This window comes from Poecile atricapillus, chromosome 12, assembly GCF_030490865.1.
Source record: "Poecile atricapillus isolate bPoeAtr1 chromosome 12, bPoeAtr1.hap1, whole genome shotgun sequence".
Lineage (NCBI taxonomy): Eukaryota > Metazoa > Chordata > Aves > Passeriformes > Paridae > Poecile > Poecile atricapillus.
In genome coordinates, this window is record NC_081260.1 from 19558783 (window position 1) to 19586016 (window position 27234).

The 27234-nt window shown below is 49.8% G+C and overlaps 1 protein-coding gene across 8 annotated transcripts in view; it reads left to right on the forward strand.

Annotated features, from left to right (window-relative positions):
- Nucleotides 1-27234, forward strand: part of MCF2 (MCF.2 cell line derived transforming sequence) — a 63155-nt gene that overhangs the window by 28773 nt on the left and 7148 nt on the right. For 2 of the 8 annotated variants that reach the window (XR_009278533.1, XM_058847795.1), the window contains exons 6-28: nt 842-958; nt 1596-1745; nt 7038-7162; nt 7626-7740; nt 8099-8218; nt 9303-9494; nt 10732-10923; nt 11063-11234; nt 13887-13975; nt 14522-14610; nt 14834-14900; nt 16556-16671; nt 16782-16851; nt 17549-17641; nt 17951-18043; nt 19004-19129; nt 19851-20072; nt 23657-23749; nt 24026-24104; nt 24625-24688; nt 25347-25453; nt 25528-25640; nt 25895-26007. Coding sequence is in view for 7 of the 8 variants with exons in the window: in XM_058847795.1 (XP_058703778.1) it covers nt 842-958; nt 1596-1745; nt 7038-7162; nt 7626-7740; nt 8099-8218; nt 9303-9494; nt 10732-10923; nt 11063-11234; nt 13887-13975; nt 14522-14610; nt 14834-14900; nt 16556-16671; nt 16782-16851; nt 17549-17641; nt 17951-18043; nt 19004-19129; nt 19851-20072; nt 23657-23749; nt 24026-24104; nt 24625-24688; nt 25347-25453; nt 25528-25640; nt 25895-26007 (2717 nt within the window). In the remaining variant the exon portion in view is untranslated. Of the gene's footprint in view, nt 1-841; nt 959-1595; nt 1746-7037; nt 7163-7625; nt 7741-8098; nt 8219-9302; nt 9495-10731; nt 10924-11062; nt 11235-13886; nt 13976-14521; nt 14611-14833; nt 14901-16555; nt 16672-16781; nt 16852-17548; nt 17642-17950; nt 18044-19003; nt 19130-19850; nt 20073-23656; nt 23750-24025; nt 24105-24624; nt 24713-24759; nt 25454-25527; nt 25641-25894; nt 26008-27234 lie in introns of those variants that run through there. The other 6 variants (XM_058847794.1, XM_058847796.1, XM_058847798.1 and 3 more) reach the window with 5 other exon arrangements.

A 27234-nucleotide genomic window follows, 5' to 3' on the forward strand; every position in this document is an offset into this window, starting at 1 on the left:
TGCTCTGCAGCATCTCACTGTGCTTTGCACTTGGGAAAGAAAGCACTTGGAGATGAGGGGTGGCTTACAGCAATGGTCAGACACATGGAATAAAAGCTGTGTTAAGCCATAGGTGTAAGCAGGGAGCCCTGCTCCAGAACAGGATGTAGAGCAGACTGAGGTTTGAGGTCTGTGAAGGATCGGTGTGCTGGGCAGGGGGGATGATGGGCAGGGGTGATGATGGGCAGGGGTGATGCTGGGCAGGGGGGATGCTGGGCAGGGATGATGCCAGCTGTGCCCTGTGTGTGTGCAGGTGATGATGCTGGGCAGGGATGATGCCAGCTGTGCCCTGTGTGTGTGCAGGTGCTGATGATGCTGGGCAGGGGTGATGCCAGCAGTGCCCTGTGTGTGTGCAAGTGGTGATGATGCTGGGCAGGGATGATGCCAGCAGTGCCCTGTGTGTGTGCAAGTGGTGATGATGCTGGGCAGGGATGATGCCAGCAGTGCCCTGTGTGTGTGCAGGTGGTGATGCTGGGCAGGGTGATGCCAGCAGTGCCCTGTGTGCGTGCAGGTGGTGATGATGCTGGGCAGGGGGGATGCTGGGCAGGGGTGATGCTGGGCAGGGATGATGCCAGCAGTGCCCTGTGTGTGTGCAGGTGGTGATGCTGGGCAGGGATGATGGCAGCAGTGCCCTGTGTGTGTGCAGGTGGTGATGCTGGGCAGGGGGGATGCCAGCAGTGCCCTGTGTGTGTGCAGGTGGTGATGATGCTGGGCAGGGATGATGCCAGCAGTGCCCTGTGTGTGTGCAGGTGGTGATGATGCTGGGCAGGGGGGATGCCAGCAGTGCCCTGTGTGTGTGCAGGTGGTGATGCTGAGCTCGGTGAGTGACCTGCTGACCTACATCGATGAGCAGCAGCTGACCCCGGAGCTCGGGGGCACCCTGGAGTACTGCCACAGCGAGTGGGTCATCTTCAGGACGGTGAGTGCCACGAGCCCTCTGCCAGCCAGGGCTCCCTCAGCAGGGTTTGCAGCACTGGGGGGCTGAAAGTAACCCCCAAAGGCACTGCACCTCCCAGGCCAGACGTGCAAAGGAGCCAAGGGGTGTTTGATGGGTTTGCAGGGGAGCTGGATGATTGACTCCCTCAGGCTCCCAAAAGATCTGTCTTCATAAATCTTTATTAAAATTCCCTTAATGGGAGATACCAAATAGGACTCTTTATTAATAATGGTCGCTTAATGTGATTAATATCAGAAGTGTGTTTGGGAAGCAGGGTAATGAGACTGCCTACTGCATACTGACCCAATGCAGACAATTCACAACATTTCCTTTTGGGTTTGTTTCTTTCCCTTTGCAAGAACTTTCCTTTCGTATTGCCAGGAACCAGGAGCTGTGCCTCGCTGTATGTTTTTACACCTCCTGTGCACTCTCAGTTTTCCCTGGGATGTTTCTCCCAGATGAACAGTCGGATTCCCAGTGGGATGTTCTGTCTGTCTGCCGTGGACATCCCACCCAGCTCTGTCAGCTCAGGCTGCTGGGCTGCCCTGTCCCTGCAGGCACAGCTCCTCGAGAGCTGGAGGTGATTGCCAAGCTGATCTCAGTCCCTGTGTCCCCGCAGGCCATCGAGAGTTTTGCGCTGACGGTGAAGGAAATTGCCCAGATGTTGCAGTGCTTTGGCACGGAGCTGGCAGAGACGGAGCTGCCGGAGGACATGTACTCCATCGAGCGCATGCTGGCCCTGCGCACCGAGAGGTACTGCCAGCTCAAGGTACGGCCTGGCACGGCTCTGCCTGTGCCTGGGGACTGCCTGGTGGTGTCTGCTCCTGGCCTGCTTGGTGTCTGCTCCTGGACCACTCAGTGTCTGCTCCTGGACCACTCAGTGTCTGCTCCTGGCCTGCTCGGTGTCTGCTCCTGGGCCACTCAGTGTCTGCTCCTGGACCAGTGTCTGCTCCTGGGCCACTCAGTGTCTGCTCCTGGGCCACTTGGTGTCTGCTCCTGGCCTGCTCGGTGTCTGCTCCTGGGCCACTCAGTGTCTGCTCCTGGCCCACTCAGTGTCTGCTCCTGGCCTGCTCGGTGTCTGCTCCTGGGCCACTCAGTGTCTGCTCCTGGCCCACTCAGTGTCTGCTCCTGGGCCACTTGGTGTCTGCTCCTGGACCACACAGTGTCTGCTCCTGGCCCACTCAGTGTCTGCTCCTGGCCTGCTCGGTGTCTGCTCCTGGGCCACTCAGTGTCTGCTCCTGGCCTGCTCGGTGTCTGCTCCTGGGCCACTCAGTGTCTGCTCCTGGGCCACTCAGTGTCTGCTCCTGGCCTGCTCGGTGTCTGCTCCTGGGCCACTCAGTGTCTGCTCCTGGGCCACTCAGTGTCTGCTCCTGGGCCACTCAGTGTCTGCTCCTGGCCTGCTCGGTGTCTGCTCCTGGGCCACACAGTGTCTGCTCCTGGCCTGCTCGGTGTCTGCTCCTGGGCCACTCAGTGTCTGCTCCTGGGCCACTCAGTGTCTGCTCCTGGGCCACACAGTGTCTGCACCTGGCCTGCTCAGTGTCTGCTCCTGGCCCACTCAGTGTCTGCTCCTGGACCACTCAGTGTCTGCTCCTGGCCCACTCAGTGTCTGCTCCTGGCCTGCTCGGTGTCTGCTCCTGGGCCACTCAGTGTCTGCTCCTGGCCTGCTCGGTGTCTGCTCCTGGGCCACTCAGTGTCTGCTCCTGGCCTGCTTGGTGTCTGCTCCTGGGCCACTCAGTGTCTGCTCCTGGGCCACTCAGTGTCTGCTCCTGGGCCACTCAGTGTCTGCTCCTGGGCCACTCAATGTCTGCACCTGGCCTGCTCGGTGTCTGCTCCTGGGCCACTCAGTGTCTGCTCCTGGGCCACTCAGTGTCTGCTCCTGGGCCACTCAGTGTCTGCTCCTGGGCCACTCAGTGTCTGCTCCTGGCCTGCTCGGTGTCTGCTCCTGGGCCACTCAGTGTCTGCTCCTGGGCCACTCAGTGTCTGCTCCTGGCCCACTCAGTGTCTGCTCCTGGGCCACTCAGTGTCTGCTCCTGGCCCACTCAGTGTCTGCTCCTGGGCCACTCAGTGTCCACTTGGTGTCCTCTCAGTGTCTGCTCCTGGCCTGCTCGGTGCCCGCTCAGTGCCTGCTCCTCACCCACTGGGTGTCCACTTGGGTCTCCCTCTGTGCCCTCTTGGTGCCCGCTCGGTGTCCACTTGGTGCCCGCTTCTTGCCTGCCTAGTGCCCGCTCCTCACTCACTCCTCACCCACTCCTCACCCACTCCTCACTCACTCCTCACCCACTCCTCACCCACTCCTCACCCACTCCTCACCCACTCCTCACCCACTCCTCACTCACTCCTCACCCACTCCTCACCCACTCCTCACCCACTCCTCACCCACTCCTCACCCACTCCTCACCCACTCCTCACCTGCTCGGTGCCCACTCGGTGTCCACTCCTCTCACTCCTCTCACTCCTCTCACTCCTCTCACTCCTCGCCTGTCCCTCGCCCATCCCTGGCTGCCTGCCATGCCCATGTGCTGCTGTCAGACGAGGCAGGGCACTGATGATGATGATGGCACAGGGCACTGATGATGGTACAGGGCACTGATGATGGCACAGGGCACTGATGATGGTACAGGCACTGATGATGGTACAGGCACTGATGATGGCACAGGGCACTGATGATGATGATGGTACAGGGCACTGATGATGGTACAGGCACTGATGATGGCACAGGGCACTGATGATGGTACAGGCACTGATGATGGCACAGGGCGCTGATGATGGCACAGGGCACTGATGATGATGCAGGGCACTGATGATGGCACAGGCACTGATGATGGCACAGGCACTGATGATGACACAGGGCAGTGATGATGGTGCAGGCACTGATGATGGCACAGGGCACTGATGATGGCACGGGGCACTGATGATGGTACAGGCTCTGATGATGGTGCAGGCACTGATGATGATGCAGGGCACTGATGATGGTGCAGGCACTGATGATGGTGCAGGCACTGATGATGATGCAGGGCACTGATGATGGTGCAGGCACTGATGATGATGCAGGCACTGATGATGGTACAGGCACTGATGATGATGCAGGGCACTGATGATGGTGCAGGCACTGATGATGATGCAGGCACTGATGATGGTACAGGCACTGATGATGATGCAGGGCACTGATGATGGCACAGGGCACTGATGATGGCACAGGCTCTGATGATGGTACAGGCACTGATGATGGCACAGGGCACTGATGATGGTACAGGCACTGATGATGATGCAGGGCACTGATGATGGTACAGGCACTGATGATGATGCAGGCACTGAGGATGGCACAGGCACTGATGATGATGCAGGGCACTGATGATGGCACAGGGCACTGATGATGGTACAGGGCACTGATGATGGTGCAGGCACTGATGATGGTGCAGGCACTGATGATGGCACAGGGCACTGATGATGGCACAGGCACTGATGATGGCACAGGACACTGATGATGACACAGGGCAGTGATGATGATGATGGCACAGGCACTGATGATGGCACAGGGCACTGATGATGGCACAGGCTCTGATGATGGCACAGGGCACTGATGATGGCACAGGGCACTGATGATGGCACAGGGCACTGATGATGATGATGGTACAGGGCACTGATGATGGCACAGGGCACTGATGATGGCACAGGCACTGATGATGGCACAGGGCACTGATGATGGCACAGGCTCTGATGATGACACAGGGCAGTGATGATGGTACAGGCACTGATGATGACACAGGACACTGATGATGATGCAGATTTCAGTGCGAGCACAGGGTACAGAGCATCCACCATGCAGTCCCTGTCTTCATGAGAGCCTTCAGATTTTGTCTTAAACAACATTTGTTTCTTGAATATTTAAAAATTTTTTTCAACTGTCTGTGATTGTGATTAATATTATTATAGGAGTCAGTGGAAGGTTTAGTGCAGCCAGCTGCTGCTTTATCAGCCTGTTCTCTTCTGTGCTCCTGCATCTTTCAGGGAGCAGCACAGGCCTGGCCCCAAACCCTTCCTTCAGAAGCAATCACTGTTTTAATAGTTGTTCTGTGTGGCTGGAGAATGAGCTCCTTTGCTTTGACAGGTTTCATTTACCTAAGTCAAAGAATTGTATCTATTTTAATTTATAATCATGTGTCATTCATGTGACAGTGAATTCCCAGAAAGCTGCCTCTAAGAAATACTGAAAATGTCATCCCAGTTGTGCTGTGTGTAGGCATAAATACACGTGTGCATGTTTAGAAAGCACCACTACAATATTGTCAATGGGCCTCCATCTCTTCTTTGAAAATGAAGAGAGTAATATAAAATAGCAGCTGCACCTATTGCAAGGTGGCTCAGTGACTTCAGCTTCGTGCTCAGGGCTGTGGCCACAGTGTAGGGGGCAAATACCAGCTCCACAGTGCAGGTCTGTGTATAAACCAGTCAGCAGAGCCCACTTTTCTCTGCAGAGAAATAAAACACGTGATGAATTTTCATTTGTGGAGAAAGCACAGCAGCGCTCAGTACAAGCCATCTGTTGCTTTTAATTCCTCATCTATTAATTTCAAATATCAAAACCACTCCTTGGCTTTTGTCTGAAGTGAGGTCTGTTGGCTTTTTTCTTTTGTTCCTTCTAAGACCACGAAACACAAAAGCAGATGAGGAACTGCACAGATTGTGGTGACAGCAAGACATGGGATCCTTGTCTCTCTCACACACCCCCAAGACTGGTACAGTTGACTCCTAAATCCAAATAATTAGTCAATCAGAATAATTTATGGAGCTGTGATGCTGAACAGAAACTGGCAGCAAGCACAATGAAAAATGAGAGAAATTAATTAAACAGAGTAACTAAGAAATGAACCCCATTGATGTGCTGAACAGAAAAAGTCAAGTTAGCACCCATTTGACAGTTGGGCCACTTTGCTTTATGGATAATGAATGGCTTTGAATCAAAAGGAGCATGGGTGTCTGGAGAGTGAGGTGTAAGGGATGAAATAACAGCCACCTGCAGTCTTAAACATGCTGCATCATTCCTCTTCTCCTCTTCTCGTGCCTGTGGCAGTCCCAAAAGGAGACAGGTTTTTTGCCTTGTAGTCATCTTCCAGGGTGTTTTAGTGACAGGGATGCAGACTGGCAGTGGACACTGTGTGTGGCAGAGGGGAAGTTCCTGCAGCTGTGTCCTGCTGCCCTGAAGCTGGGGTTATGTTTGCTGTGAGCTGTCTGGGGCAGGCAGACATTTAAGCAAGTCTGGGCTTTCTGAATCTTCTCCCTGAAGAGATTTTGCCATTGTTTCTCCTGCAATAGAAACCTGGTCCTCTCCTAGGCTGGGCTCTTACTCCTCCAGTGACCCAGCTCTCCAGTGGAACCATGCACAGGTCACTCCTCCAGGGCCTCTTCCATCTCAGTTCATCAGCTGTGTGTGTTTCCTCCCTCCTCACTTCTGTTTGGCCTCTTTTTTCTCCAGATAGTTGACACAATGCACATGTTTGCTTGGGGGCTGAGCCCAGCCAGCACAAAGCACCTCAGCTGATGCTAATGCCAACACCAAGGGTTTAAATTCTCCCCAAGCAGAGCTTGTGTTGGGAGTGTTGACTTTATCAGTTGAGGTTGTGGTGAGTGGTGCTATGTGGGCTCAGTCCTGGCTTTGTTCCCCCATGGGATGCTCCTCTTACACCCTCCTCTCCTGACCTTGGTGGAGAAGCACCCTCAAGCTGGGGGAATTCTTGCTTGAAGATGTGAACTTGTGGGAAATGTCTGACAGCACCACCTGCCCATCAGGGGAGAGCTGGGGCAGCGCTGGCCTCCTGCATCATTTTGTGGCCTGATGTATTCATGTGTGCCAGTTTCCACCCAGCCTGGTGATGGGTCCATGGCTCGGCTTGTGCAGCTCTAATTCTATGTTAAGAGGACTAAAACATCTGCTGGAATCCTTTGGTCTGTTGGGTATTGGTGCTTCGTTTCACACAGGGAAACGAAGGCAGGAGAAGCACAAAATGACTTATCCTTACCTCACAATAAGTAGCCTGAATGAGAAATGTTTTGTGTTATACAGGAAGATATTACAGCAGTCACAAAAGAGGGAAAGTTGCTTTTGAGCAGTTTTGAAGAGCCTGACTCTGGGGAATGCAGTCAGGACCAGCAGCAAGAGAGGCCTGGGGACTGGGAGACTGTCAATCGGTGAGTGCACCCTGCTCCCAATTCCCTGATTTTTCAATGGAAACACTCCAGTTATTTAGGTGTGGATGTGTGAAATCACCTGTTAAAGACAAAGATACCAGAATTTTGCTCCAGTCCATCAGATTGCTGGGTGACTTCTCTCATGATTTTGGCTTGCTCTGATTTTATCCCCTGTGTTATGATGAGGCTGTGGGGTGGATGCAGGGCTCTCCCATGCCAGGCTCTGGGGTTTTACCCAGATAAATGGAGCCAGCAACAGCTGCTTCACACAGATGCTGTCCTCTGCACTGATGTTTCATTAAATCTCTCTCTGAGATAATCTCATGTCATATTTACATGTCTGTTGACTTCTTCTGAGACCTTGGGTCCAGAAGACCTGTGTAAGTGATCTCTGGGTCTTGTCCATCTCTGCTTATCCTCTGTTTGCAAACTGTTCCAGTCCTGTCCTTTTTCTGTGCCCAAGGTTGCTTGGTCAGCTGCGTGAGATGGAGACTGCTTTTGATGGCTTCTGGGAAAAACATCAGTTAAAAATGGAGCAATATTTACAACTCTGGAAATTTGAGCAAAGCTTTCAAGAGGTAGGAGCCAATGTGCTTCCATTGGCAGAGGGGAGAGCTGGAGATCTGATGGAGAGAAGTTTCAATGCTTTTTATTTTGAGTGTTTAATTTATGCTGCTGTTCCCTGACTGTGGCAGGGCTAGCTAGCTTGGGGAGATGGCTGTGCTTTCCCACTGAGAGCTAATTTAGGTGTCACTGCCCTGCAGTGACGTGGATTTTGCTGATGGAAGCATCTTTGAATTTAGAAATTAGTGCTTGGACACTACTTGTATTATTTGATTTAGCAATCTTAGCTCAAGTGTGATTAATTTTGGGCTCAGAATGATTTCCTGCCTGTGCTTTGTATCCTTTTGCAGCAGTCTTCTTCTTTGTGTCTAGGTCAAGAACGCCATTGAGTTTTTAATGGGTCAGCAAGCAGAGCTGCCCGACACTGGTGACAGCATCCCCCAGGTGAAACAGAGGCTCAAGGACTTGGATCATTTCGATGGCATGGCTCAGGTGAGATAATCTTGCACAGAAGAAGCGCTGCTGAAACACAAGAGCCACATTCTGTACTTGTGGTAGGAGGTCTTTGCTGAAGTTACCTGGTCCTGGTGTAATTTATTGGTAAGTGCTGCACAAAAGGATTGATTTCATGTCTCTGCTCTGAGCAGCAATGCTGTGATCACCCTGAAAGCCAAAAACAGGGTATTTAATTATCAGAGTTAAAATAAATTGCTGAGCCACCATGAAAATCCGGAACAGATAAATGTCTGAACGTGGGGGAGGCGTGGGATTTAATGAGCTGGAAGAAAAATTATTGATATTTTAAGTGCTTTAGCTATGCTAATAGGCAGAAACTTGTTACCAGGCACATGGAGTTGCAAAAAAAGTTGTATCCTGACATGTCTGTGACTTGAACATAACATATGGGTGAAGACTAAGAGAAGTAGGGGAAAGAAGAGTGAAGAGAAATGATTCATAGGAGCCCAGCTTAGGATGTGACCTCTGCACAGGGATGTGCTGGGTACATGGGCCAGGCTCAGCAGAGAAATCCTGAGGGATCTGGGCACTGGAGAGAAGAGTTCTAGAGAAAGGTCTGAGGCTTGCTGGCCATTTGGAAGAAGTGTTTATGGAAGAGGGAGGAGGATCAATGAGGCAGGCAGGGTTCAGCTGGAAAGCCTTCCCAGTGGAAATGCAGCCCTGGAGAAACCAGAACCCTTGCACTGAGTGAGGTGTGCAGAACAGATCTGGTGTTCTTGGCATAAGATACCCCTTAACTCCTGCAGTTCCCTTTGGTGCTTGGGAGCAGAGTGGGCCTGAGCTGGGCATCAGCTGTGGTTTATTTGGGGTGTAGCTCCTGGAGGGGCAGTGCTGCATGGCCAGCAGCTGCTCACAGCATCACTGCTTTGGTGAAACACTGCTTTCTTCTCCATCCTCTTTGTGACAGCAAAGGTTTTTGTTCCCAGCTGCTGGGTGCTTCCACCCTGGGTGAACCCCCCACGCTGGCTGCTCCTGAGGGCAGTGATCCCCACGAGTGCCTGCCCACGAGTGAGATGGGTACCTGGGCATTACTGCCGTGTGTTGTGTCCCTTCCCTGCAGGATCTGATAGGGAAGGCTCAGGTGGTGATACTGCACGGCCACCAGCTCGCAGCCAACCATCACTACGCCCTCAACCTGATCTGCCAGCAGTGCAACGAGCTGCGGCACCACTGCGACCTCCTGGCTGACGACATCAAAAGGAAGCAGATGCGCCTGCAGAAGACCTTGGACCTTCACACCCGCCTTCAGCAGGTGGGGCTCAGAGATACAGTGCTCTGAGGACATGCTTGGTTAGCTTCCCCATGGGGTTAGCCTCTTCTTAGCTGGAAGCATCTGAAGTTTGCAGCTTTTCTTCAGCATTCGATGGTAGGGAGGTGTTGCTGGAGGCTGGAGGAGTGGCACACCCCTCCCTTAGCTGGGGAGTCAGCAAACAGGTACCTGTGAGGGCAGCACGAAGAGCTGGGCATCTCCACAGAACACCACATTCCCCTGCTGCTCTTGGTCGTGCTTTCATGCTGCACCCATGTATTAATTGACTTTGGAGTTTTTCATGGCCGGTGTGACAGAGGTGATGCTTTCACATAAACTCCAGCCCTTTCTTCTCAGTGATTTATTGAGAATGAACATAGCTGAGTGGAAAATAAGGTGACAGATTGGTAGATAGGCACAGCTGCTGTGTTCTAGCATGGAAGTGGAATCATGTGGTTCCAATGCTTTTTGATAACTTAATCAGCATCAAATATTCATTTAGGAAAATTCACGCTAATTAGGCCAGAAGGCACAGGGCTGTAATGTGCTTGAGGCCAATTAAGAGAAACAGTGAATGTTGACCCTGTTCCATTTCCCTGTTTTGGGGAACTGGGGAGCTCATTTTTCCTCTCTGTGTGCTCCACTTCAGCATTGTGCTGATCTGTGGGGACAGAGAGTTCCTTGGCAGGACAGGGGCCTCTCCTGGGCTCCTTGCAGGCCTGGTTGGTGCCCAGGTCTAGCCTGGGGCTGTGCTGGAGCTGGTCCTGCTCTCCATGTCTCCCTTCCCCTCACTGCACTGGGGATGCTCTGTTGTTCTTGACTGGAGCATCTTCTCAACCTGGAGCACACCACAGTGTGTGAGTGCCAATGAGCCCCAGTTCAGGTCTGCACTGAGCCTGGGAACCTGCCAGCCTTGCTGTGAGCTCCAAAGTGCCCACTGCAGCTTTCCCAGCTGGAGAAATGAGCATCTGCTTGTCACTGGGGTCAGCTGTGCCTCCATGGCAGGTACACCACTGATGTCAGCCAGCTACAAGTGGGAACAGCTCAGCTGGGTCTGTTCAGGACTGCAGTCACCTTACAGGAAAAATGTGGCCTTTCTGCTTTCTAATCAATGCACAGTGAGTGCTGAGGCCTTTGGGAGGGCTCTTTAGCTGCATCCAGAGCCCATCAGTGATGTTCCTCGTGAGAACCTCGCTGCAGAGGAGGGAGCCCTGAGGTCTCACCCCTGTGCTGTCCCCAGGCTCTGCAGTGCTGTGATGAAGGTGCCTACCTGCTCGCCAACCAGCAGATGGATAAGTGCCAGTCCAAGGAAGGCGCTCAGAAAGCACTCCAGGACATAGAAAGATTTCTTGAAAACTCTTCAACCTACTTAAACTATGATCCCCAAGCCCTACACTACGATTTTGAGTCAGTCTTAACATCTGAGTTGAAGGTAAGCAGTGCCTCCAGTTCCTGTCACACAGGTGAGAAGCAGGGTTGGACCGTGTGGCGGTGCTGTCACCTTCAGAGTCCTCTGCTTTGGGCCAGAGTGCAAATGCAGAGTGATTGTGTGAGTCTCTCTCTCTCTGCAGTGCCAGATCCAGTCAGTGCAGGTGAAGCTGGAGAATGTTCGCAGCATGTTTGAGAACCGCCAGTCCTGCTTCAAGAAGCTGCTGGACAAACACGTGCGGCCCGTCCAGCTGGTGGCTCCTCGGCCAGAAACCCCACCCAGATCAAAGTCACCCTTATTCTCTCCTAAACACGGTAAAGTACTGTGGCCTTAGGGTATTTTCTGCTGGTAATTTTGCTTTGAGGCAGGAAGAGTAAGGTTTAAGAGGGTTTTGAGGAGCTAACTTAGCCTTGCTGGCGGATACAGTTATTGGATGGTGTTAAATACACAGCAGGTGATTTATTACCTTTCCTGTGTTTGTGTCAATGTTCCCATACCTGTGTGAAGGATGAAGGTGGTTGCTTGTTATTCATTCCACTTCCTACTCAGTAAAAGAGCTGTAGGTAGTGCACACCAGTTCTGCTTTACTGGCATCCTGCTGGGCTGGAATCTGGTGAGTTAATACCACAGGGAAAAAAGGGCAGGGCTTATAAATTTATTAGCTTGCCTATTCTCTGTGGCTGTCTTGAGCTGGAACTGACATCAGGTTAGACTGATGTTTGCAAAGGAGCTTGGGGAAATGAGGAGCTCAAATCTCATGAACAGAAATGAGCTGGATGCTTAGCTCCTTTTGATTCCTTCAGGGTGTCTTCCCTAAATCCCAGTTGTGGAATAATTAATGCCCATAAAGGTACAAATTCTCATTGAACCGAGGTCACTGAATGTTCTGTCTTAGTTTTGGTAATGGGATGTGGCACCATGTTAGCTTTAAATGATTAACATTAAAACTTTCATCCTTGGCAGCCCTGAGTGTACCAGACAGAATTAAAAGAGATTCCAAAGTAGCATCCATGTATTTCCAACCAGGGACTTTCTAAATTATGTCAGAATATTAAATTCAGTGATCTGACTACATAAATGCAATTAAACCTTTGTGTTTTAACACAGGGCTTTTATGATGAATTAACAAATATTGGTTATGGTAAGTTGTAGCAGGTGTCATACAGCAGCAAAAGCAGCTTCAGTTCAGGGAATGAGAAATGGAAATTGCCAAGTGGAGGGGTGGGAATGAAGCTGGATGCAATGAGGGAAATGAAACTACTCCAGATGCAGGTCCAGTCCAGTAAATAAATCCCAGATTTCCTCTTCCCAGGCTGCTGCCACCCTCTCTAAAGCACATTACCTTCTGAAGCCCTTTCCTCAATCAGTAAAAGCTCTGAGTCTTCAAAGTAGAGCACTGCCTGTTTTACCTAGCACAGCTTTTCCAGCTTCCTAGAAAGAGGAAAGGGTTAAAGGCAAATCATTGACTGAAAGAGTAGGGTAAATGGGTGGCCACCTCTGTGGGATGTTGTGAGATCATCATCACTCAGCTGGAATTATTTCATGCCTTTATGGCATGCAGGTTTTTCTAGCAGAGGCACTCGGTCACCTGCAAAGCACAGGCATCCTCCATTAATCCTCTGCCTGAAAGTAATGATCAAGTGTGGGAAAGACAAAAGGCTCCTCTTTGGCTAGATCATGACAAGAGAGCTTTTTAATAAAGTCTGTTTGATACCAAACATCAAACTGCTGCAGGCCTGCTGGTGTGATGGGCAGTGTCAAAGGCACACGCTGAGCTCTGCTGGGAGTGCTTTGAGATGGATGGGTTTTATGGTGTGGCTTGAAACCAAACCAACTCTGAGCACATCACTTTCGTCCTCTATTCCTTCCTTTCTTATATTTCTATGCCCCTTTCCCCCCCTTCTGTCTCTGTCTGAGAACAGATGCTTCCTTTGATCTTTGCCCTGGATTTGAAGCCTGTCTGAGAAATGTGGGTCTAATTTTTAAACCATTTTTTGGGGGTGGGGAGCAGGGGAAAGGGTAAATCTCTCCCTCCCTGAGCCCTCAGGTGTGAGATGTGCAGAAGTGGCACTGCAGGCTGTGGCAGAGCCCAGGTGCTGGAGCAGAGTCACTCTTGCAGGAGAAGCTGGTGCCCATCTCCCATCCAGCTCCAGCCCCTCAGCAGAACCCCTGGTGTGAGTCCTCATCTCTTTTGGGTCTTCCCATGTGTGATGGACCCACACCTCTGGTCTGTCTGCAGCATCCAGGAACATCAGAGCTCTCTGATTACCCTGCAGCAGCCAGGCCATGCTCACTGCAGCTCTCACAGCTGCCCCAGCTGCAGATGTGCTCTCCACACCAGTTTGTCCTCAGAGCATCCCCTTGGCTTCTCTGGACTCTCTCCAGCATGTCCACATTCATGTCCACATTCTTCTCACAGAGTATTTCAGTGATGTCATACAACTCATTGGAGAGATTGATGCTTTATTTTTGAGCTTCCAGTTACCTCTGTAGCTCAATTACAGCTTGTAATTATTTACTGACAATATCAATAAATTTGTGCAAGATGAAGAAAGAGTTTATTACAGCTGAGCATCTTGCCCTATGTTCATAAAAGGACCTTAAAACAGTGGCCTAGTAGGGGATGTTCTTTTTTGTAGTTTATTTGCTTTTATTGTTTTTGCTGTTATCCTATGCTCGGGCTTCAGAGACTTTGTTAGGTTTTGGTTACTGTGTTCCCTTAGTGGACATTTTGTTTTTTCTAAATATTTGTACTTTATGGCCTTTATGACCATCAGATGTGCTGTGTGGAATCACTATTGTTTGGGATAAACACCCTTTATTTTGGCAGCTGCTATTAGTACGAGCTAACTAATTATTTATTCTTTAAGTGTATCCCATTTTTCTTCCTGATTTATTAGTTTCTGTCTGAAGAATCTCCTTCACTCTAGATGTACATTTTGTAACTCTGCTTTTTTCTACCCAAGGTGTAGATTTTAATTCCAGTTTGAAATTTTCATTTGATCTCTCTCTCCCTGGGAAGAAAACTTCAAGAAAAACTCCAAGTTCTCGCAAGGTAAAAGTTATTAATGAAATTTGAGTCAGCTTTATACACAGAAAAACTGAAGATACTTTAAAATTTGGATTTGGAGATGGTCTCTTTATTTTCTTTTTCCTCTTAAAAACATCAAGCAAACCCAAACCCTCTTCTATCCATCTGGTTTAGTTGGATTAATCCAACACCTGAGCTCTATCTTGATTGATTTTCCAATATCCAGATACCAATTTCCTGTGTGTTATTCCCTGAGCTTATTTCTTACATAACAGAGGTGTGCATTAGGAAATATCCCCATCCTTGAATATTTCCCCTGTGGAAACTCTTCTCTGGCCTCTTCACTAATGAATTATGTTGCCAGTGGTTTCAGATTTTATGTAGCAGAGTAATTTCTGGGAAGATTTGGCTCCCCATTCTGTGTTTTTCCCTGTGAAGGTTTGCTGCCCCAGGGTTGTTGTAGGGAAGCCCATTTCATCCTTCCCCCAGGAGTTTCCTGGCTGGCCCCAGGGGCTGGGCTCCTCCTGCCCCTGCAGGGCCCTTCCTGCAGCTCTTCCCTTTCTCTTCCAGATCGAAGTCATGCACGACTACCAGGAGAAGCGGAATTCCTTGCAGTATTTCATTTCAGACAGTGATGACAGCTTAGATATACTGAAAGGGTGAGCACTCACCCCATCTGCATGACCTAAACTGCTGTTCATTTCTGGCCAGTCCCTGCCCCATCCCTGTGCTCCTCCAGCCTGTCCCAGGTGTGGTCTCTTGTGCTTTTACCTCTGGGTTATTGATGATATCACACATGCTTTGGGCTCCTTGGCCTGCACTGATCACCTGTGGGGCTTTTTATTGACCTGAAAATAATACACTTCTATTTTTTCATTTTAGTCATGTCATAAATGAGCTCATAGAAACAGAGAGAGTGTATGTGGAGGAACTCTTCACTGTTTTGACGGTGAGTGACTTCTCCAGGTTGCTCGCTACAGTTCCCTGTGAATTTGTGACTACAAAAGGGCCCCTGCCACTGTCAGACTGAGCAAAGGTGTGACAGGGCAGCCTTCCACCAGACTGCCAGGTCCCAATCTAGTCAGAAATGCTCCAGTTTGCTCTTTAGGTTTTCTTTGTTGGAAACATCTGCAGGAGGTGTCAGGATGAGCTTTTCATCGACAACAAAGGAGAATCCTTCTGTTTGTACACAAAAGCATTGGTAATTAGCCTTAGCAGGGCCTGTAAAAGATACAAAAAGCTGTTTCTTTTTACAGTTCTCTAATTTCCTTTACCTTTAGGAAACAAAAGGAAACAGCTTGTGCTCTATCCTTGGGAGAATTCTGTCTCAATACTATGAAGTTCGTGACTGTATGAAGCACATTACTTTAGAAAGCAGATAATGATTTCTCATACTGTCATTTACACTTTATTACTACTTTACTCCAAAATAACTCTTGCTGATGGCCAAAACAAGTTGGCTGTTAAATAGCTCCCCCCTGTCACATTTCTCTCACCCAGGAGCAAGCAGGATATAAATCTGATGCACTGCAGGTAGTTACACATAATTTCCCTGCACTGATTGGGTTTTTTGTTAAACCACTCTCTGTGATGAAGCAGTTGGCAGGTACACAGATTTATGGCTGTGCACATCGAGTCTAGATAGAGAAAAATGGACAGATAGACTTCAGTATTCTGGAAATTGTATTTCCTTTAAAGAGGGGAGCCTGCTTGCTGGCCTTAAATAAAAATGACTAATTGTCCAGATACTTATCATCTATTGCATCCTTAATCAACTACAAAATGCCTGCTTAATACAAGGAATATTGATTCCAAGCACAGGGAGTGTGAGAGATTAGTTTGGGAAGGCAGAGGAGATGTGCTGTACATACTGAACACATTTTCTGCTGATGGAGAAGGGCCTCAGTCCTTGGAGAGCAGCAGGGCCAGCCTGAGCTGTGGCTGATGCCATTCCTGGGGGCTCTCTGCACTGCTGAGCTCTGCAGTGAGGAGATCTGCCATACCTGCTGCACTGATGGGCTGTTACCCTGGGGAGCTTTACACTCTTCCCTAGTTCCACCCAACAATTCGTATTTCAGTGTTGTCCCTTCCATCTCCTCCCCAGTCTGGGAGCCTGGAAGTGATTTCAAGGGGCAAGTGGAGCCACAGAATCCAGAATTCTGAAGCATTGAGCAAGACCCCAGTGCTCAGCATGCCTTGTGCAAGGGCAGAAAGCCCATTGACTTTTGATTTGATCTCCAGCTGTGTCTGGTTTGTAGCTCAGCTCTGGCTCTGGTTCTGGTGAGGCTGTGTGGGGCTGCACACACACACTGCCATGACCCACACAAGCACTCCTGTGCCTCCTCTCCTGCAGCCTTTGGAGAATTGGGAGCATCTCTGCAGTGCTGCCAGCCCCACAGGAGCTGTCCCACACCATTCCCTTCTGGACCACAGCCCCGTGTGCCCAGGGACTGAAAGACAGGGATTTAGAGACCAAAAAACAGGGAGTAAAAGGGATGTTGCACTTGGAAACAAAGAGATCATATTGAAAATGTGTTCATGTCCCCTTTTCACCTGCCTTTGAGGGGATGGCAGCTGAGTGATGAGCCCTTTTTCATCTGGCAGGGCTACAGAGCTGAGATGGATAATCCTGCCATGCTGATGCTCCTGCCCCCCGTGCTGAGGAGCAGGAAGGACGTGCTCTTCGGAAACATGCCCGAGATCTATGACTTCCACAACAAGTATGGTGCTGCTGTGTTCCCCTTTTATCACACTGATCCTGGAATGCTGGAATTCCCCAACCTCACCTTGCTCACTGCTGCCTTTCTGTCCCTTCTCCCATCTCTTGCAGAATCTTCCTGCACAGTTTGGAAAACTGCCTGGGAGCACCCGAGAGAGTGGGATGTTGTTTCCTAGACAGGGTGGGTGAATCATTTTCACGTAGGAAGCAGAGTGAAGGCCGCTGTTTCTCCTGGTGTGTGGCACTCTGCAGCACCTCGCTGATGTTGGTTGAGTGAGGGGCTCCTGCCCCTCAGGGCCAGCAGAGATGGGGCAGAGCAGGCGCTGTGGGGCCGGCTGTGATCCCCAGCTCTGCTTTCCTCAGCCACACTCACTCACTGCTGGCCATTGAAGCTGGCAGCAGAGCTGAGGGCACACATCCTCTGGTGCTGGCCATTAAAGCTGGCAGCAGAGCTGAGAGCACACATGCTCTGGTGCTGGCCATTGAAGCTGGCAGCAGAGCTGAGAGCACACATGCTCTGGTGCTGGCCATTAAAGCTGGCAGCAGAGCTGAGAGCACACATGCTCTGGTGCTGGCCATTGAAGCTGGCAGCAGAGCTGAGAGCACACATGCTCTGGTGCTGGCCATTGAGGCTGGCAGCAGAGCTGAGAGCACACATGCTCTGGTGCTGGCCACTGAAGCTGGCAGCAGAGCTGAGAGCACACATGCTCTGGTGCTGGCCATTGAGGCTGGCAGCAGAGCTGAGAGCACACATCCTCTGGTGCTGGCCATTAAAGCTGGCAGCAGAGCTGAGGGCACACATCCTCTGGTGCTGGCCTCACTTGCTGCCCAGCAGGGTTGGGTCCCTGGGGTGACTTGGCTCTTGGCTTGCCTTGCAGAGGGAGGATTTCCAGATGTATGAGAAGTACTGCCAGAACAAGCCCCGCTCCGAGTCCCTGTGGAGGCAGTGCTCCGAGAGCGCCTTCTTCCAGGTCAGCTGCTGCTTCCCACCCTGGGGCTTGTCCTAGATCCCCTCCTCGAGGAGCCACAGCTCTCCTGCATTTTGGTTGGTGTTGTGTGAAAAAAGCACCCTAAATTCTCACAAAAAGGGATGCTGGAGGTTCTGGTACCCCAGGAGTGCAGATCCACTCGTGTTACTCTGCAGGTTGTTGTAATATTTCTTTAGTTGTAGGTACCATTCAACACTTGGACATGAAATCTTTGAAGTCCTCAAACCCCACGGTGGTGCTGTTGGAATAACTACAGATGGTGCAAAACTTGCTCTGAATTCTGTGTTCCAGGAATGCCAAAGAAAATTAGAACACAAACTGGGGCTGGATTCCTATCTGCTCAAACCAGTGCAGCGCCTGACAAAATACCAGTTACTTCTGAAGGTATTTCATGTTCTGCTTTCAAAGGGCATCAGCAGATAGATTAGATTTGTTTTATTTTTCAATTAAAGGTTACCTGTAAATCAGCACTAAGCTTTGGATGACTTATTGCTTATCTCGGCCTCTCCTGAAGCGAATTTCAGTGAATATGAATGTTCACATATCTGAAAAAGGAACAAGTGCTTTTAACAGGCTATTTTTTAAGGACAGACTGTTTGAATCTGTTCAGAGATACAAAATTACAGAAGCATTTGTAAGAAAACCGAGCTGAAGTTGATCATGGGAATCGGATGAATGAAATATATTGTTGCATCTCTTCTTCTCCTCAGGTGTTGATAGCACCTGTAATCTTTAATGCATTTATTCTTGTGTCCCCTGTCTGAGGCAGGGCAGCGCTGTTATTCTCACTTTGGAAGGCAGGAATAACACTTGGGTGGTACCTTCTAGCCTCGTGAATGAGTACTCATGCAGCTGTAGGTGGGCACAGGAGATTTGAAATGAAACTAATTTTATCTCAGTGGTAAAATTCTGTCTTCCATTTGCTGACTTGAAGGCTCTGGATGTTATAAATTCTGTTCCTTGTGTCTGCCAGTCTGAAGACAGGTATCTGCTGCAAGCTCATTTGAGGGCATATTGGCAGCTGATGAAAAACCCCAGCCTTATTTGCCATATCTTATCTTACCAGGCAGGAAAACACAAGACAGAGAATCAGAAGAATGTGATGCTGCTCTATGCTGACACCACCTTAAGGAAACACATTAAAAACAGGCCATCCCTCCTTGACCTGTTCCATGCCTTGTACTGACTGTTCTTTAGAGGGAACCTTTATTCCTTTTCCCTTTTTCAGTGACATGAAAAAAGAAACTCGGTGTAGGTCACTTCTGGGCACTGGAAACTTCAGGCAAGGTGGAAAAATCTGCTTTGTTCAAGTGCAAACACGTGCTCTCCTCTTTCTATTTTCAGGAGCTGCTAAAGTACAGCACGAGCTGTGATGGAGTTCAGGAACTTCAAGAAGCTCTGGTTGCGATGCTGGATTTGCTGAAGTCAGTCAATGACTCCATGCATCAGATTTCAATCACAGGATACGATGTGAGTAGCTCTGAGCAATGAGAGCCCTTGCACGAGGCTGGGAGGTGTTCTGGGAATGGAGGGTGCCCAGAATGTGTGAGCTGAGTTCCAGAACAGCTTCCAAGGGAGTGGGCTCGGGGAGCCCTCACAGGTGACAATCTTCCCTCTGATTCCAGGGCTTTGGGAATATCCAGAGCCACACGGTGCCCACACTTGCCACCTTGTGGTTTTCTGCAGTATTTTTCCAGTGAGTTAATAACTCACCTGGGGTGTTTTCATAGCATTTCCCATTCTGTGCTTAGCAAGTGACTCTGAGGCTGATTCTGAGCCTTTCCCATTGCGGTGGTTGTCTTTCCTTGGCTTTCAGGGAAGCTGCTGGTCCCAGGCCTGGCCTCCTGGAGAATTCCATCTTCTGAGACTCAGTTCAGGCTCAGATCTCACTTCCCTGGCCCAGAGCTCTCAAAGTGCTCTTCCATAGGAGCTGGATGGTTTTCTGCTCTTTTTAGTTCTTCCAGTTTCTGACTTTCTAGACTCTCTGCAGCCCTGCATGAGACCTGTGCATGGCCCCCCCTGGCACCAGGTCACCCCTCCCAAAAGATCCTCTGATCCTTCTGGGAAGACCTATTCTTAGAGGGACGTGCCTTGGAACAGAGTCCCCTGTGTCCCATCATTGTTTGCAGAGTCCTCTTACGTCTCAATTGACGTCTCTTTCTTCCTTTTTTGTTTGTCACGCTGTCCCCAGGGTGACCTGAGCGAACTGGGGAAGGTATTGATGCAGGGATCTTTCAGTGTTTGGACAGGACACCGAAAAGGGCCAACAAAAATGAAGGATCTGGCCAGGTTCAAGCCCATGCAGAGGCACCTGTTTCTGTATGAGAAAGCTTTGGTCTTCTGCAAGAAGCGAGAGGAGCACGGAGATGGATATGACAAAACCTCATCTTACAGCTTTAAGCACTTCCTGAAAGTAAGGAGTTTATATTTTTATTTATGAAAGTAAGGATGTTTTACACAGCCATGTACATTGCAGAGCAGGAACTGCAGAGCCAGGGGGGATTTCTTCTCTGACACAGTGTCCTGTCTGCTGCTGCTGCTGAGGGCTGTGATGCCTCACAGGGATGTGCCATGTCCATGGAAGGCTGTTGGGTGGGTGAACTCTGAACATATCCATGGAAGGCTGTTGGGTGGGTGAATTCTGACCATATCCATGGAAGGCTGTTGGTTGGGTGAATTCTGACCATATCCATGGAAGGCTGTTGGTTGGGTGAACTCTGAACATATCCATGGAAAGCTGTTGGTTGAGTGAACTCTGAGCACCCCCAGAGCTGAGACAGCAGCTGGGAGAGCCCCTGGACTGGGGGTCAGGGCTGGGGCAGTGCCAGGGAGATGGAGCTGGGGCAGTGCCAGGGAGATGGAGCTGGGGCAGTGCCAGGGAGATGGAGCTGGGGCAGTGCCAGGGAGATGGAGCTGGGGCAGTGCCAGGGGTACAGATGTGCTGGTCTCCTGCTCCAGTCCGTGTTCCAGGAGTGCCTGAGGCTGTGGAAGGGCATTGTGTCCTCCCCAGCCCACCTGGGAGAGCAGGGGGCTCCTCCTGGCCCAGGGCAGGCTCTGTTCTCCTGAGCCCTGTTCTCCACCCCAGGAGGATGCAGGGTTAACTCCTCTTCCTCCCCATTCCCTTCTGCTTTGGCAGGCTCCAACTGCAGCTGAAAGGACAATTATCAGATGACAGGGGTAGCCTATGGCAAAATGTGAGGGATGTAAACAACTGTCCCAACCCTAGAAATACTATTATCAATAAAATTCCCAAAGTGCTGCTCTAAAAGAGGCCACCTGGCACACTGCATGTGATCAGCAGTTCTAATATCAGCATTTTCTCCTCAGTGCTCTGCCTTCTTCTTCTTGAAAAATGGAAGCCCATAGGGGTATATTTTAGATTGGGAGCACTGAGAAGCTGCAGGCAGAGCAGATCCCTGCTGCAGGTCCCTGCTCTCAGTGGGGTCTGGGGAGGGATTTAAGTTGTCAGAAAACAGAGCAACAGCAGAGAAGTCTGTTCAGCTCTGGTGCATGTTACAAATGATGTAATAAAAGCAAGTCTCAGGCCATATGCTTTGGTACCCAGTGTTTTCCCCAAGAAGCATCATTGTCTTTCTGGAGAGCTTGTTTCCCCTGCAGGGCTTGTTTTACCATGAATGCTTTTGAAAGGACTGAAGAGGTGCCAGGGGGAAGTGCAGCTCAGGGGAGAAAATCCCAGGCTCAGGAGTCCAGACAATGTGTCCACAGGTTTCCTCTGCCTCGAGAGGACTCATTTTCCAATTGTTTGGTTTGACACAGAGGGTGGACTTAGAGAATCCGTGGATGTGACAGGATTACATCTGCTCTCGTATGTTTTGAGAATTGCTGTACTGAGGGCAAAACCCTCTTTCTGGAGCTTGACATTTATTTGATTTGTAATCACAGACACTGATAGTGGAAAAGACCTCTGAGATCACTGAGTCCAACTGTTAAACCAGCACTGTCAAATCCACCACTACACCACGTCCCTAAATATCAGGAAATTGTTTTTCTTTGCAGCAATGTATTTTGGGGATTCAGGATTGAAATGAGTTGTTGGGTAGATGCTGTGTAATGGATCATCCATAAAACAAACAAAAGAAACCCTCAGGATGATGTTCTGCATCCTGAGTGAAAGGAGCAGTGGTAAACACCTCTTCAGGTGAGTCAGTGACCCAGAGGATGCCAGGGAGATCTGCCTGGTGCCAGGTGGAAGCTGGTGCAGGTCAGCACCATCCCAGAGCTTTGCACTAACCCAGCTTGGGCTGCACTGCAGTGATCCAGCAGCTGACAGTAAATCCTGGGCAGGGAGAGGAAATGGAATTTTAAAATCCACTGACCTGAATGAACAAACCTTAAATCTGTCTCTTCCTGGCACTTGTTCTTTGCATCACCTTCGTAGATCATCTACAATTTCTAATATCTTGAAGCCTGGGCAGTTTTGTGGGAGCCTCTATAAATTGCCAAGGTGAACAAGAGGCACAGAGCTGGGAATTGCAGTGCTGGGATGAGGTGCTCTCTAGGCTGCTCTTCCAAGAGCTTTCATCAATTTTAAGTTTTTATAAAATTAAAGCAGAGCCTCATCCAGCTTTCTGAAGGGGAAATGGCCTCAAGTTTTCCCAGGGGGGTTTCCCTGGCTATGAGGTGTGGCCAGGCACTGGCACAGCTGCCCAGGGCAGGGGGTCCCCCATCCCTGGAGGGATTTAAAGGCACTTGGATGTGGCACTTGGGGACAGGGGTTTGTGGTGGCCTCAGCAGGGCTGAGGGAATGGTTGGTCTCAGGTCTTTTCCAGCCTAAATGTTTCTATGATGTCAAGATCAGCTTGGTTGCTGTCCCTGAGGCTGTTCATGTCCCTGCAAAGGGGCACCAGCACGTGAAGCAGTTGGAACAGAACATTTGTCCATGGTACCTACTCTGTAAATCATCAAAGTCTTTCAGAACAAAAGCTCTGGGCACACACACATTATCAAGGAGGAACAGCAGTGTTGAGCAGATGTTATTTCTAAGGTTTTGTTTGTGTTTGTAGTGGATTTGTCTAATCCAGTCTGCGTGAATAATTTATGATAGATGATACCTTTATTATTACATCTGTTCCAGAACATGCAAGTGAGATACCTGAGCTATTTTTGACCATCCTTTAATCAGTGAGTAATTGCCAGCAATCCCTGCTTTAAGGGAGAGGATGGTTCATGGGGTATCAGGTATCACAGCAGTTTTCATGGCCTCACAGGAGGGAGGTCAGGGGTCTCCTGTTGCTGAAGGTTTCTTGTCTCTAATCATGGTTTGAGCTTGGTTCAGGTGGGTCACATTGTGCAGATCCTGAAGGATTTGGGCCTTTGGTGTTTTCATCCAAACTATCAAAAGTAGTGGCTGGTAATGAGTAAAGCACAATTCAGCTTCAAGCCTGCAGGTCCTGGAGGCCAGGCTTGGGCCAGCTCAGGCTGTACCCCAAAAATTAACCCTTTCTTTGGAAAGAAGGGCTCATTCTTCCTAGGGTGCTGTCACCACTGCAGGGATGGTCAGGGGCCAAAAGGCATTGAACTCAAATTCCCTTAGAAGGAGCGAAGGGCTTCACAAATGGGTTTGAAAGATCACTGGCAAAGGGAAACAAAGAATTTAGTGAGTAAAGAATAATATGGCAGAAATAATGTATGTGGGCAAATAAGGTGTCATGTATTTATAAATAAATCCTCATGTGCCAAATCTGAGAAATTCTGTGCTGAAAGAGGCAGCTGAGATGATGCTTCAGTTAGTTCCACTGATTCCCAAATGAAAACTTCCCAAAGGTCCATTGATTTGTTTTGGAAAGCTTATCCAAAATGCAGCTGATAGAAAGTCAGGAGGGATGAGACAGATAATGACTTTCAGTTGCTACTTAAATTAAAATTGTTGAAACATGTTAAAGTCAGTGAAAACAGGTTTAACTTGCTGTCAAAATTCTGGATTCCTGGGGAAGAGGGAGCTTTGTGTTCTGTTTAATTTTTTGTTTGGATTTGCAGATGAATGCAGTTGGAATAACTGAGAATGTGAAAGGAGATCATCGGAAGTTTGAGATCTGGTACAGCGGGCGAGAAGAGGTTTATGTGGTGCAGGTTTGTAGCTTCAGAAATCTGGAGATTTGCACATCCTCAGAAAATGTCTCACTCATCTTTATGGTTGTAGTGATAGCTCTACAATTTCCACTCTGCCTTGCCTGGATGTGGTGGGAATCATCAATTTTAAAAGATCAAGACTGTTTAAAATTTAGTAGTAGCTTTGGGAAAAAAAGAGGATTTCAGATAATTACAGCATAGAAAAGTAAGATTTTATTCCTACATTATAATGGATGACTCTTAATTCAAAATTCAGACAATTTTCTCTTCTTCCAGGCCCAAACAGTAGATCTGAAAATGGCATGGTTGAATGAAATAAGAAAAATTTTGTTCAAGCAGCAAGAGCTTATAAAAGGTACATTTGATCAATTTTCCTGTGACTGACTCTGAAGCAGAAGCTTTCCTATTGTCACACTGCTGATCCTCAAGTCCACTAATTCTCACTGGAGAATTGATTTTTAGGAACCTGGTAGCAAAACTCTGGAGTGAGGCCTTACATTGCAGGGAAATAACATAACTTGGAGCAGTAAAAACTGGGTGCTCATGTGAAAATAGATCACAGAAGTACATTTTTCTGGTTGTCATTACCTTGGGGATTATTTCACATTGGTTATCATAGGTTTAATTCAACAAGACACATAACAGATGCCTAATTTTAAGCATATTGTGGTCCTGGGTAGCATGCTCAGTGTTGGATTTGTGCTGACATTCCTCTTTAATCATAACCAAGCCTGTCCTTTGCAGGAGTCCACAGGTGTGTTTTTCTCTGAACAGAAATCAGTAGGGCTGTACAAAAGGGCTCATTTTCGAGGTAATGCTTCAAGGGTGAGAGCTGCTATTAAAGAGCTGTGTTTTGTCTGTGCTTGCCCTGGCAGCAGTGGAGAAGCAGCAGCCTGGCTCGTGCTCGGAGCTGCCACTGTCCTCGCAGCTGGGTGACAGGTGAGTGCCAGCCTGGGGTGACAGGTGAGTGCCAGCCTGGGGTGGCACCCAGTGCCAGCCTGGGGTGACAGGTGGGTGCCAGCCTGGGGTGGCAGGTGAGTGCCAGCCTGGGGTGGCAGGTGAGTGCCAGCCTGGGGTGGCAGGTGAGTGCCAGCCTGGGGTGACAGGTGAGTGCCAGCCTGGGGTGGCAGGTGGGTGCCAGCCTGGGGTGGCAGGTGGGTGCCAGCCTGGGGTGGCAGGTGAGTGCCAGCCTGGGGTGACACCCAGTGCCATCCTGGGGTGGCAGGTGAGTGCCAGCCTGGGGTGGCAGGTGAGTGCCATCCTGGGGTGGCACCCAGTGCCATCCCTGGGCAGGGGACAGCAGGGCTGTGCTGCTGGGGACAGGGGCTGCCAGGGGCACCCTGGAGCAGCTCCAGCTGAGCTGCAGCTCCTCTGCAGACAGAGACAGAGCAAAGCCAGGGCTCTAACTCAGGGGAGAGACTGCAGCAGCTCCCTTCCCTCTCCCAAAATGATTGAGAACTGGGCACTAAGTCCTTTCTCTTCCCAGAAACATTACAGTAAGAGGTACCAGTATTATTTCTGACCCTGTTTAACAAAACCTTAGGGAGTTTGTGTGAAGTAAAGCCGAGGTTTTTTTGTTATTTTTGTGCCTGTTCAGGAAGCAGCAGAGAGCCTCCATCAGCTCCGAAGAGAACGACTCTGAGCGCAGCAGCCCGGTGATGCTGGACAGCGGCCTGGTGTCCCCCCAGAACAAGCCCCACAGAAGTATGGCCCCTTCCCTCCCTCTGGGGCCCTCCTGTGCCTCTGGGCTCCAGGATGAGCCCCACGCTCTCTTGCAGGCTGGCCAGGAATGTCCCAGTCGCTGGAGATCTGCGAGGGGCTGGAGGAGTGGTCGGGCCACCAGTACCTGTCCAACTGCTCAGACACCGAGGAGGAGGATGGGAACCAGCTGGTAGGTGAAGGTGGGATAACCTCAGAGCCTGGGGGTTCTCACCCTGCCCTGTTCTCCTTACTGTCTTGTCCAAGTCTCTCAGAATTTCCATATCTCAGTTTGGGGAATGAGAAAGTGTCCCAGCCACCGTTTCTTGAAATAATTTTAATTAAGGTAGCTGGTAGGGCTCTGTCACCTTCCCTGCAGCAGTCAGAAATCACAGCTGCATGATATGAAATGCAGCTAAAAAAGTTAAGTTTTTCTCTCTACCACAGTCTCCAGGAAAATACAAAGCCCTTGCAGACTGCAAGAGGAGAGGATCAGAGGATCTGCTGGTGAAAAACGGGGATGAAATTCAGCTCTTGCATGAAGATGGTGAGGGACAGTGGTAGGTATTTTAGGGTTACTTTGCCTTATCTGTGAGGCTTGCAGGGCAGTCCCTTGAAATGTCCCTTGCCTGGTGATACTCTGTGCTCTGAGCTTCAGATCATTCCAGAAAGCTGGAGAATTCATTCTCTTGCCAAGATCAGGTGCCATCCACGCTGGCTTGGCCTGGGGAAACAAGTCAGGACTTCCCTTGCCACGGGTCCCTGCATGAGCTGGGTTTTACCAACACCTCCACAGCCCCTCTTGCCGTGCTCTTCCCACTTCAGATGGTGCTTCCCTTTGCCCAGCTCCAGCCTTTGTTCCTCTGGGCTTATTAACAGCCACAGGGAGTAATTACCAGGCATTTTCCTCCCTCAGCCAGCGGCAGGAGTGTTTCCTGGGGTGGCTGCAGACTCTGTGTGTGAACAGAGAGAGAGAACTCCTCAGAGCTGCTGCTCTGCTGGTGGCTGGGAGCATCCCCTGGGAGCATCCCCTGGGAACACCCCTGAGTGTTCCAGCAGAGTCCTTGTCTGGAGGGGCCCTCAGATTCACATCAAGTTGGCTGAGGTTTCTGGCTCTTTCCAGGGTGGTTCTGAGCAGCTCTCATCAGCCAGCTGGGGTAGTAGGAGGGTGCCCAGTGTGCTAAAGCCCTGTTTGGGGTGTGGGAAGGGTGGTGTTAGCAGGAGCTTGTGAATGCACAGATGTCAATGCCCTGTGCAGGATTCCTGGCTGACAGCTACAGCCCTTGCACTTCAAGGGAAATCAGACTAGGATAAAATAGAATATTTCAATTGCAAGGGATCTGCAAGGACCATCTGGTCCCACAGCATTTTGAAAAATTCAGTTTGTTGTTATCAAAAGCAGATGCAAAGCATCTCAGGTTTGCTGCAAGTTCACCACTCCTGGGGGCTTCAGCCAGTGCCAGTCAAAGATTTCTCACACCAAGCTTTGTTGTTAGCACAAATTTCACTGCATGAGTGAGACAGAGGGTTGCCATGAGTATGAGCATGAGTATTTCCAGCTGCCTAAATCTTGGCTTGAATTTGGTTATAGTTCCCTGACTGAAATCATCCCACCAGACTCAAGAGCAGAGGAGTGAGAAGAATCATTGCCCTTGACTCCTTCAGTAGCCAGTTTTCCTCAGCTGGCATCTCTGGAGGTCTCAGGCAGAATGACTTGACAGGGAGTCCTGTTCTTCATTGTCCAAAGAAGTGTAGGTTTTTAATTAGGTTCCTAAATTTAGGTGGGA